The sequence below is a fragment of the Ochotona curzoniae genome, unplaced genomic scaffold (genome assembly GCF_017591425.1).
Source record: "Ochotona curzoniae isolate NIBS_2020 unplaced genomic scaffold, NIBS_Ocur_1.0 scaffold_4701, whole genome shotgun sequence".
Lineage (NCBI taxonomy): Eukaryota > Metazoa > Chordata > Mammalia > Lagomorpha > Ochotonidae > Ochotona > Ochotona curzoniae.
Window position 1 is genome coordinate 33,725,570 of NW_024467122.1, and position 12,200 is coordinate 33,737,769.

Genomic DNA, 12,200 nt, shown 5'->3' on the forward strand with positions numbered 1-12,200 from the left:
AGCGAAGTCAAGCCCTTGTTTAATTTGATTTGCATTTTAACATGTACTCACAGAGAATCCATAGCAAAAACTAACATCATATGTGCGTTGGGATATACTATTTTATTTTTGTAGCAGGCTACATAGCTTATTAGCAGTCACACACTTGCTTGAATAAGAATGTTTTTACAGAGGTTATCTCCTAGCAAATGGATCTCCAAATGTGTATTCAAGTGGCATACCAGTAATTCCCACAGCTGTGAATCCGAATGATTAATAGCATTCCTGATGGAGGAGGCAGTGCCATCTTACTGACTGGAGTAAAGACAATTTTGAAGGATTTATAAGGTTTTCGTTCCATCGGCACTTGGTGTCACACCCAATTGATTTCATGGTATTTACTGATCTTCCTAATGAACATAATATGGACTTAAAATATCAAGCATATTTAAATGTCTAACACCTGAAAATCTCAGCTTTCTGAGGTGAAAAATGGTTCTTCAACATGTGCGCAGCGGAGACCCAATGAGCCTTTGCACTGGTTTCAAACACACACCCAGCGCCTTCTAGAATCAGGCAGGTGAAGCAAAGGGGCTGAGGGGAGCACCGTCTTTGAGGCCGGCACATCCGGGACACCCGGAGCTAGGAGGACGCCCCGCCCCCAGGGTGGCGTGCGGGGGCGGTCCCTCGCCGAGCCCCGCCCCGGCCGAGCCCCGCCCCATCCTCCTCGCCGGCCGGCCAGGGGCGGAGCCTCCGGAACGCGCGGCCGGAACCCGTGGCATCCTGGAGCGAGGGCAGCTGCCATGGCCGACGGCGGCCGGACGCCGCAAGCCCGTGCGCTCCTCCAGCAGTGTGTGCACGCTCGGCTGCAGGTTCGCCCGGCCGAGGGGGACGCCGCGGCCCAGTGGGTGGAGGTAACGTCGGCTCCTTCCTGCGTCGTCGCGGTGCCCCGTCTCCCTCCGTGGTTCGCTGCCGGGTTCCCCAGCTTGTGCGGTGGGCGGCAGGGGACCTCGCGGCCGGGGTGCCGAACGAACACTCCCTGCCCGCCCGCAGAGGAAGACGGGGGCCTTCCTGGGTGTGAGGACCACGGAGGTGTAGACCTCCTCACGCCCCGTGCTGATCCGGTCCACGTCAGGCGTGGCCGGTGAGGGGTTGGCTTGGGCTCCAGATGGCCCCGAATGAGCCACCTGCAGCTGACTGCAGCTTGGGTCTTTTCCGTCCTAAAAAGCAAACTATGGTACTTCGAGAAACCGAACAGAGGCAGAATCTAATCTCTTCCCGACTAAGATACAAAGACCACCACGTTTATAAAAATGGAACATTGTCCTCGGACACATTTCCTCCAAAGAATTTGAAACATGTCAGTGCTTGCATCCTTGCCTTGTTCAAGACAGCCTGCCCCCACTCCAGGCAAGAATAAGTCAGGTGTTCTTTAAAGCTCCTGACAGATTTGGGGGAGTAACTGGAAATGCAGGAAGGCAGTTTGTTCATAATGAAGAGTTTCTGAGGTGTCAGAAATTTGAATGTGGGTCCCAGATCTTGGATTCCTCAACACAATCCAAGTCATTATTTGAAATATCACCCTTGAACCACAGCGTGCCGTGCTTGTTGGAATCTTATTGTGTGCTGTTTTGACACATATAAAGTTGATAGGTAGAAAAAAATCCTATATTCTCCCCTCTTCTCAGAAATTCACTTTTATTTCTGTTGAGCTTTTGTTGATGGACGAAAGTCTGCCATATTTGAAATTATTTTTCTTTTTGCTGAGCTGTCTAAAGAAGCACTCATGTTTGTAGTGGCCTCCTATCAATATGAATTCCAAGCTAGTAAGCATTTAGGCTCCTTCTGTGCTTCTTATATTCGTTGTGCTAGAAAAAAATCCTACGTGTTTTATTGCAGGCTTCCAAACTATTGGCTTGTGTTTGTAAGTTTCGGGTTTTTTTTTTTTTTAAGGCTTTCCCTTCTACTCCCACACACATGAGTAAATTAAAAAGCTGACAAGTAATTAGATGTTAAGTGTAAATTCTTTCTTCTTTCTCAGGCACTGTTTGCCCTGCTCCTCATGAAGAATTCTTTTAGAAGCAGTTTTCTGATTGACCAAACATGTGAAGGTTATTTTGTTACTGTGTCTACCATTTAGTACTTGGCCATCACAGATAAAATTTTTTTCCCCCCTGGAAGTTAGATATTTCTAAGCTACAGTGAGAAATCTCTGTACTTTATAGGATTTTTTTTCAAGAAATTCTATTTGAAAGGCAGAGGGACAGCGGGAGAGACCTTCAGTCTGCAGGTTCACTACCCAAGTAGCCACAACAGCCATGTCGGTGCCAGGCCACACCTGGAGCCAGAGATTCCAACCTGGTCTCACCTGGATGACAGGGACCCATGGACTCAGACCTCCTTCTGCCGCCTTCCTGGGTATAACAGCAGGAAGCTGGATCTGAAGCGGAGCAGCTGAGACTCAACCCAGTATGCCAAAGTAGAATGCCAGCTTCAAAAGCAGTGGGTGTGCCACAATTGCCAGCCCCTCTGCATATATACATACATATACACACACGCACGCACACATATATATAAAGATTTCGTTTATTTGGGGTTACTGGCAGAATGTCTCAGTTGGCTAATCTGTCTCCAAGCACCAGAATGCCATATGGGCGCTGGTTCATGTCCCAGCTGCTCTACTTCCCATCACTGCCTGTGACCTGGGGAAAGTGGAGTACAGCCCAAAGCCTTGGGACCCTGCACCCACGTGGGAGTCCCAAAAGAAGCTGCTGGCACCTGATTTTGGATCTGCTCAGCTCTGGCCGTGTGGCCATTTAAGGGAGTAAACCAGATGGAAGCTCTTTTCTCTGTTTCTCCTTCTCTCTGTAAATCTTCCCTGTAGTAAAAAAAGATAAATCAGAAAGACAGATCTTGCTGAGCAAAGGTATTTCATCACTGATTTATTCCCCCAGATGGCCACAATGCCTGTAGTTGAGCTGATCTTAAGCTTGGAGCCAGGAGCCTCTTGCAGGTCTCACTTGTGAGTATAAGGTCCCTAGGACTTGGGCCATCCTCTCACTGTTTTCCCAAGCGTTAAACGGGGAGCTAGATGGGAACTGAACAACCAGGACACAAACCAGCACCCATATGGGATGCCAGCGTCACAGGATGGATGATTACCTCGCTGCACCACTGCACTGGTCACCCCCTATATTTTTCTATATACAATCTGGCCTTCAGTTTCTGTGGTTTATACCTTCAGGATTTCAACTAACCTCAGATGGAAAATATTTAAGGGGGAAAAAAAAACCCAGCATCTTTACTGAATGTATGCTTTTTTTCTTAGCAATTCTTTAAAAAAAACTAAAAATTTTTATAAATTTCTAAACTAGATAGTTTTCTTTTTCACAATATAGTACAACAACTATTGCATCATATTTACATTGTATTAGATATTTAAATGATCTAGGTAAAGCAGAGGAGGAAGTGCGAGGATTGGGAGCATAGCCTAGTGATTAAAATGCCCATATCATGTGTTGGAGTCCCTGGTTTTGAGACCTGACTGACCCCTGCTAATGCAGATCGTGGGTGGCAGTGGTGATGGCGCAAGTGGATGGCTCATTCCAGCACAATGTGTGAGAGCTGGATTGAGTTTCTGTCTCCTGACTCAGCCCCACCCTAGTCTGGGCTGTTGTAGGCATTTGAGGAGTATGCTAGCAAATAAGGCTTCTGTGTGTCTCAGATAAGTATTTTAAAGGTGAAGGATGTATATAGGATATATGCCAATAGTATGCCTTTTTATAAAAAGGACTTGAGTATTCACCAGAGGTCCTGGAGCTAGTCCCTCATAGATAATGAAAATGAACTATATTTGAAATATTTTATACCAAAGAAGCTACAATGGAAGTGGTTGTGATTTGAAGAGAGGCTTATCTTGATGAGAAGGTTATGTGGTTAAGTAGAATGAATATGCATAGGCTTAAAACCTTGACCCATGCCAAAAGCAATACCAGGGGCTGGTGTTTTAACCCAGCAAGTTAAACTGCTGCCTGCAACACCCACCTCCCATTAGGGTGACTGTCCCGTATGGCTGCCAATCCAAGTCCCAGCTGTTCTGCTTCCAATTAAGCTTCCTGCTAATGCACCTGGGAAAGCAGTGGAAGATGGCACAAGTTTGGGGGCACCTGCACCCACATGGGAGACATGGATGAAGTTCCTGGCTCCTGACTTTGGCCTGGCCCATTCCTGACTGCTGGAAACATTTGGGGTGTCAACCAGCAGAAAAAGAATTGTCTCTCTGTATCTCCCCTTCTCTTTCTGTAACTGTCTTTCAAGTTAATAAAATAAAAGTCTTTAAAAAAAAAAAAAGAGGGAAAGTGGAGCTGGGTCATGGATGCAGGGACTGCAGTGTGGGATGTGGTTATGCAAAAGATGACTTCATCATGGCACAAAATGTGCATTTCTTTTTTTTTGTTGTTGTTATTTATTGCAAAGTCAAATATATAGAGAGGAAGATCTTCCACCGCTGACTCACTCCCAAAGTGGCACAACGGCTGGAGCTGAAGCCAGGAGCCTTTTCCAGGTCTCCCATCTGAGTACAGAGTCCCAAGACTTGGGCCATCCTCATCTGCTTTCTTAGGCCACAAGCAGGGAGCTGGATGGGAAGCAAGGTCTCTGGGACACAAACTGGCACCCATATGGGAAATCGGCACATGCAAGGAAAGGACTTAAGCCAGTAGGCTACCGCACCAGGCCGTTGTTCCTTTTCTGTGTCTCTTCTATAACATTTCTATGGTATTAAAGCTAATAAATAAATATCTAAGTCATTATCTAAAATAAATACCTTTAAACTCCTGATAACTAACTAAGTTTGTGATATAGAATTTGTCTTGGGTGCCATTGGTGACACAGGTCTAAAACCAGTGGACGTCAGCATCGCGTATGGATACTGGTTTGTGCTCTGGCTGCTCTGCTTCTAATCCAGCTCCCTGCTTATGCATGTGGGAAAGCAGTAGAAAATGACTCAGAAATTTGGACCCCTGCACCCATGTGGAAGGCCAGCATGAAAGCCTTATATCCTGGCCCTGCCATTTTGGTCATTTGGAGAGTAAACCAGCAAATAGATCTCTCCCTGTGGAATTCTGCCTTTCAAATAAATGAATAAATTTTTAAAAAATTACTTATGGGCCCAACACTGTAGCCAGGCAGCTAAATTCCTCACCTTGAACATGCCGGGATCCCATATGGACGCCGGTTCTAATCCTGGCAGCTCTACTTCCCATCCAGGTCCCTGCTTGTGGCCTGGAAAAGCAGTCGAGGATGGCCCAAAGACTTGGGATTCTGCACCCGTGTGGGAGATGTGGCTCCTGGCTTCGGATTGGCATAGCATCGGCCATTGCGCTCACTTGGAGGAATGAATCATCGGACGGAAGATGTTCCTCTCTGTCTCTCCTCCTCTCTGTATATCTAACTTTGTAATGAAAATAAAATCTTAAAAAAAAAACCCTACTTAATTATCATAAATGTAACTTTCAAGGCCAAATTATTTATGTTTAAAGCATTAACAATAATAATAATTGCTCTGCTTCCTGGAGTTGTACCGAGTGGATTCTTCTATGTTAGTAAATGGATTGGGGAGATAAGGAGTGAGGCTGTCAGAAGCCGTTCATTGCATGTGGGCCCTCCAGCAGCCACATCCGGTGTAATGTCAGTCCGCTGGTACTGAATAAATAGGGCCTGCAAACCGACTGAGAGTGTCCAAGTTTGTCAGTCTTGTCTAATGGAGAGGAAGCTGGTTGACAGGCTGAGTGAATTTGATTAGGAGTTAATGTTTAGAGGTATAACTTTGCTCTTTAGTGCTCTTGGATAAATTTTAAACTTAATGAAAGGTGGATTAACAGGTGACTGAAATTTGAAAGATTTTTGTTTTCTCATGTATTTTAGAAATCACTTTGTGAAATTTTTGTCTTTTTTTTTTCATATGTGTCAATAACAATTGTGAAATTATATTTAGGTAGCTCCATCTCTCCATACAGATGTCTTTCTAATCTGAATTTACTGTGTTGATTTCTCGCAGGTTGAGAGAGCTTTGGTAATCTATGTATGCTTTTTCAAGGGAGCTGACAAAGAGCTTCTTCCTAAAATGGGTATGTAGTTGATGTTCTTTTTTTTTTTAAGAGTGAAAAAGAACACCAGCAGACAAATGAATCAGCAGTGGTAAAAAGCACGAGGTGTTTTTAAAAATATGTGATTACTTACTTGTGTATTTAAAAGGAGGAGTGACAGCAAGAGAAGGAAAAGCAAAGGGTGCGCAGGAACGAGAGAGAGGTTGATTTTCCATCTGCTGGTTTGCTCCCCAAATGGCCACAACATCCAGGGCTGGGCCAGCCTGAAGCCTGGAACTCCATCCTGATTTTGCATCTGTGGCAAAGGCTCCAGTACTTGGGGGATGCTGATGTCAGAGACGGCAGCTTGACCTTCTGTGCCACACTGTGTGGTAGGATATGTCATTAAATTATGTAATTCTGTCTAGCGTCGCAAACTGTCATTATCTTAGTATTCCAGAGCTTAAGGGAACATAGTGAAATTCTTTTAAGATACATGCAACATTAAAGGTGGCATTATCGATTTTTTAAAGACTTATTTTATTTTTATTGGAAAGTCACATTTACAGAGACAAAGATCTTCCTTCCGTTGGTTCACTCCCCAAGTGGCCACAATGACCAGAGCTGAGCCAATCTGGAGCCAGGAACTTCCTCTAGCTCTCTCATGCAGTTACAGGGTCCTAAGGCTTTAGGGCGTCTTCTACTGCTCTCTCAGGCCACAAGCAGGGAGCTATAAGGGAAGTGGAGCAGCCAGAATATGAACTGGAGCTCATATGGCATCCCAACATACTGCAAGATGAGGATTTAGCCACTAAGCTATCACGCCAAGTGTGCTTGGGGCCAATGTGGTGGTGTAGCGTGCTAATCCTCTGCCCACAGTGCCTGCATCCCCTATGGGTGGCGACTCATGTCCTTCTTGAGTCCTTCTATTCCCTGCTTATGCATTGGGAAAGCAGCAAAGGATGGCTCAAGTCCTTGGTCTCCTGTACCCACGTGGAAGACGTGGAAGAAGCTTCTAGCTCCTGACTTTAGAGCTGCCCAGCTGTGGCCATTGGAGGAGTGAACCCAGGGATGGAATATCTCTCTCTATGTGTCTCTCCCTCTCTGTGTAACTCTGACTTTGAAGTTCAATAAATAAATTAAAAAATAATAATAATCAGAGGGCATGCACTTATATACAACCCATTTGAGCCCAGGATACAGAAACTTTTTGGAAACAAGGTGGCCACATCAGGAGAAATAGGTGCTACATGTCTTAATACAGTATTCCTTACCCTCCGGAGTCCCTTACAGGGATAGTGGATGACATTGTAAAAAGAAGGGGCGTCATATCAGACCTTGCCAACTCAGGCTTAAATTATTGTTAAGAAAACTTTACTGACTGTTCCTGCTCTTATTTGTTGTATATATGTTGAAATATAAGGTTCTCCTGATTCTTGATTCAAACTCAGTGTCACCACAGCCCAACCTCCTACAGGGACGTGGAAAGTAGAGCCATGTCCAAAGATCTCAGCAATAATTAACCTGCCTCCAATTTTCTAGTACTCTGGACAGTTTTTATCACTGCATATTCATCATAATAATTATGTTTTTTAGATGAACCAAATCAAATCATACCGTGTCAAGATAATACTTGGCTATATCAATTATGTTACACATACCAGAAAAGGGTCAGCAGTGTGGTGCAGTGTGTTAAGGTGCTGCTTGCCGTGTTTGCCGTCCAGTCTGAAAGGTAGAGTAAGCTAGCAAGATGAGATTCTCTCAACTCCATTTCATACTTACTACATGGATTCATGATTTGGTCGTTCCAGTCAAATCATGTATCACTTGGGAACATAACGATTAGTTGTATTTAGAATGTCTGAAATAGCATAGCTAACATAGAGATGTGTAGAATTTTCCTCAGTTCATCTTTTGTATAGTTGTATAGAGATTCAAGGACCTATACAAGCTTACCTTTCCATTTTCAACATTGTAGGCGCTTGATTGGTAACCAGGCTTAGAACCTTTGCATTTCCAATGTGTTATTAATTCATTGTCTCAATTTAATTCTGTTTTATTTGCATTGGGTTGACTTGTGCGTACTTACATGTATATACTAACAGTGTTGAGTTCTCATTCACTGCCAGTAGAGGGAGGTGTGTGGAAGTGTAATAAACTGCATTACCTCTCAGGCATCATATTCTAAAATTGTCTATGTAATCCAAGGCCTGGGTAGCTAAGGAATGATTTCCACTGGAATAGAGTATTCTGGAGGGTTACAGTTTCCTTAGAAAGAAGTCAGTAAGAACTACTGGTTTCATAGTAAACCCTAATTGTAATAGAGAAAATTGGAGTTGTTTAAAAGACGATGGTGCTTAAAGAATAGCTTAGGAATTCATTAGTTTGTGCCCTCTGATGATGTTTACCAATTCCAGAGTTTGTAAACTGTGACAGTCATGTTAAATCCTTTCTGATATTTACTACAAACTCTGATAATTAAAACAATTGACCTCCTTCCCAGAAATGCCTTCTGAAACCTAATTTTGGGAGCAGGGGTGTGGGGCTTACCTAGTGTTAGAGATTTATTTACTTATTTGAAAGAGTTAGAGCAAGGGAGAGACAAAGATAACTTCCATCCGCTGGCTCACTCCCCAAATAGTTGGTACAACCAGGTTTGTTCCAGGCCTGCGTCAGGATCCAGGAGCGTCATCCAGGTTTGCTATGTGGGTATAGGGTCCCAAGAAACTGGGCCATCTTCCGCTGCTTTGCCATGAGCATTAGCAGGGAGCTGGACCAGAAGTGGAATAACCAGTACTTGAACCAGTATCCATATGGGACGCCAGTATCACAAGCAGTGGCTTAACTTGCTGTACCATGATTCTGTCCTCTTACTAAATTTTTTTTTTCACCTTTGTCCTCTCAGGATGGTTCTTTACAAGTGAGAGTCGTTCATACCTTTATAGAAGCAGAGAAACCTTAAACCTGTTTGTATTAAATACCATACTTATTTATTGTTTCGAAATGATTGTGGTTGAGGTATAATTGTCTTCCAACATTGTTTTAGCTGCACATGAATATTTATGATTTTTACACTTACTAGCCATAAATAATCTCATTAATGTTATATAGGTGATAACATCATATTTTCTTCCTTGTATATAAAGATAATGCCAGAAGCTCCATGTCTTTTGATATACTTTTCCAGTTGTATTGATTAATTTCTGGTAACTCTTGGTTGTACTTTTGCCCTTTTCTCCTGGGTTGTATTTGTAAAATATGTAGTGCTCTTAAGGCTATGAAACCACAGAGTTGACTGGCTTATAGTGAGATTGAATCTGGAACCTTTGTGTCAACTTCAAACTCCAGGCAACTATGTTTAAAATAATAAACACACTGAAATTTGTGTTTGCTATTCTTTGCCAAGAAGCAGAATTTGATGTGGAAAAGTTCATTAGTCATAGTCTTTTCCAGGGGGATTTGCTTAAAATGTAGAACAAAGAAGTAAAAGCTTGTGGGAAAGTTTTCTACAGAATTATTTTGAAAACAGATTGATTTATTCATTCTGTATTATCTGCTTGATCACTTGAAGTGAATTGCACTTTCTTTGTTAATAGATATTATAGACTAAATATCCTCTTCCCCCAGCTTGCCCCTTACCCACAGGCAACAATGTTTAAGGTTCTAGTATACAGTGAATTCTTTAGAACTTTCCAGATAAATTTAGTGTTAAGTAATGTTAATTTCAAGTTAAATTTAAAGCATTATGTCATTTTCTGCCTAAAAGTTGCCTTATTTTTCATGCTAATAGCTTAGTGAAGCAATTTTTTAAAATCTAGGTAGAGACTTTACAGGTATAAGCTGAGGGGCCGGGTGTGATGCTGTGTTTTATGCCACCTCGATGCAGGCACACCAAATGAGTGCTGGTTTAATTTCTGACTGCTCCACTTCTGATCCAGCTTCCTGCTGCTGCACCTGAGAAAACAGCAGAACAGTCTCCTAATGTCTGAGACCCTGCCACCCACACAGGAGACCAAGGTGAAGCTCTTGGCTTTAGTTTGCTTCAGCCTCAGCCATTGCAGCCATTTGGGGAGTAAATCAGCAGATGGAAGATTCTCTCTGTATCTCGCTTGGTCTATAATTCTGCCTTGCAAATAAATAATAGAGTAAACATTTTTTAAAAACCTAGTTTAAAAGAGTTTGAGCTGACACATCAGACCTAAACATGAAATTTGCCAAGAAGGTCAATGATTTCTCCTTTCTTGTTTTTTCACTTTCAAGATGTTTTGTCTTTCTTCCCCACCCAGTTAATACATTGCTGAACGTGAAATTAAGTGAGACAGAAAACGGCAAGCACGTCTCTGTACTGGATCTGCCTGGCAACGTGCTTATCATCCCTCAGGCCACCCTTGGAGGGCGAGTGAAAGGAAGAAGCATGCAGTATCACTCGAACTCTGGGAAAGAAGAAGGCTCAGAACTTTACGCCCAGTTTGTGTCTTTGTGTGAGAAAGAGTTAGCTGCCAACAGCAAGTGTGCTGAAGCCGGGGTTGTGGTGAAACATGGCACTTACGGGAACCGGCAAGTGTTGAAGCTGGACACCAATGGACCATACACACACCTGATTGAGTTTTGAACACATGAAAAATTTACTTTCTATAGCTGGCTTATGGCACAAAAAGACCCAGACTATAACTAGATTTTCTTCTCCTTCACCTTCAATATACTGTTCTGCAGCATTTTTAGGTAGGAAAATCCTGGGACCCATAAGTAATTCTGCATCCTAAATTCAGGATCTCAGTCACCTCTTGTCCTGTTTTTCTCCAGTTTGCCATCCAAAAAAATTGAAAAATACTGTCTGTTCATTGAATACTGACTAGGGAAATCTTAGCCATATTTAAAAGCATAGTTTAAGTATTTTATGCAATCAAGAACAAAACATGTTTATGCCCCCGACTTTACTCAGTATGCGATTAAAAAATACCTTTGTGTTAGAACTAGTAAAAACCAGCATAAACCAGTGATAACCTTGTGAACTTTGTTTAGTTGTGGCAGTTTTCTGTATTTGGAATGAGTAATACGTATTTTACTTCCATTTAATATTATCTATAAAAATGTAATCTTGAAATGCATTATATTATTTTCCATAAACATCCAAATGTTTTACATTGTTTTAAGCATCTTTAATTGATAAAAGAGCAAGATATAAGAGTTTTAAAAATTATTTTTATTAAACTTTCATAAAAATTAGTTGATGTTCTATTTTTCTTTTTTTACCAAAATGATGTATGTCTTAACTTTCTGTTACTGGTTTTTAAAAGAAATTCTACTTCACAAGATTTTTGCTGGTTCATAAATTTTTCAGCATGCCCTACTGTTGGATAAGATTGTTGTCAGAGTAAGAAAAGAAGTTTTCTGCAGGAATACTTTGGAAACAAATTGATTTATTCATTCTATATGATCTGTTTGATCACTTGAATCCAGTGGCACTTTTTTTTTTTAGTCTGTGTAACAGATTAAATGTCCCCTTCCCATTGTGTTAATATTTGCTTTTGGGCTCTTGAGATAATCAGGTTTGTTTGGAGTTGGTCCCTAAGATAGGCTAGATGGAAGCCATCAGAGACTCTCCCACCCCTCTCCAAGGATATAGCAAGAAGGCAAGTCAGGACAAGACCTCTCGCCAGAAACTGGCCATGCTCACCCCTTCATCTTGAAATGTTGGCCTCCAGAACTCTGAAAATCATTGCTTAAACCACCTGGTCTGGAGTATTTTGTAATAGCTCACTGAGCTAAGATAATAAAATAGCAATGTACAGCTAATAAGTAACTTGCAAAGGTAAAAGAGAAACATAAATAAGAAATTAGAAAAACATACATTAGTGAAAAATAATACCCAGTTTTTGCAAACCCCTCTGACCTTGCAAAGATGTTTTTGAGAGGCAAGACCAAATAATATTTCCAGTTTACAAGATGAAGAAATAAGCTTGAATAAACATCTTAAGTAGCTGCAGAAAATTTCTTCATTCTGATTTCTTTAGGTATCTTTTCTAAGCCACTTAAAATCTAATACCACAAAAAATCCTATTTTTTCTATACCCTTCCTGTACAATTCTATTTTGAGATTTGAGAATCAATAACTGCCTCTGTAATGAGCTCATT

The 12,200-nt window shown here is 42.0% G+C and overlaps 1 protein-coding gene across 1 annotated transcript; it reads left to right on the forward strand.

The window, feature by feature from the left end:
• Positions 1-764: 764 nt before the first annotated feature.
• DTD2 (D-aminoacyl-tRNA deacylase 2) lies at positions 765-11,265 on the forward strand. The gene is made up of 3 exons (XM_040969618.1): positions 765-893; positions 6,038-6,107; positions 10,352-11,265. The coding sequence occupies exons 1-3, from the start codon at positions 783-785 to the stop codon at positions 10,675-10,677; spliced, it is 507 nt and encodes a 168-aa protein (XP_040825552.1). The 5' UTR covers positions 765-782; the 3' UTR covers positions 10,678-11,265.
• Positions 11,266-12,200: the final 935 nt, after the last annotated feature.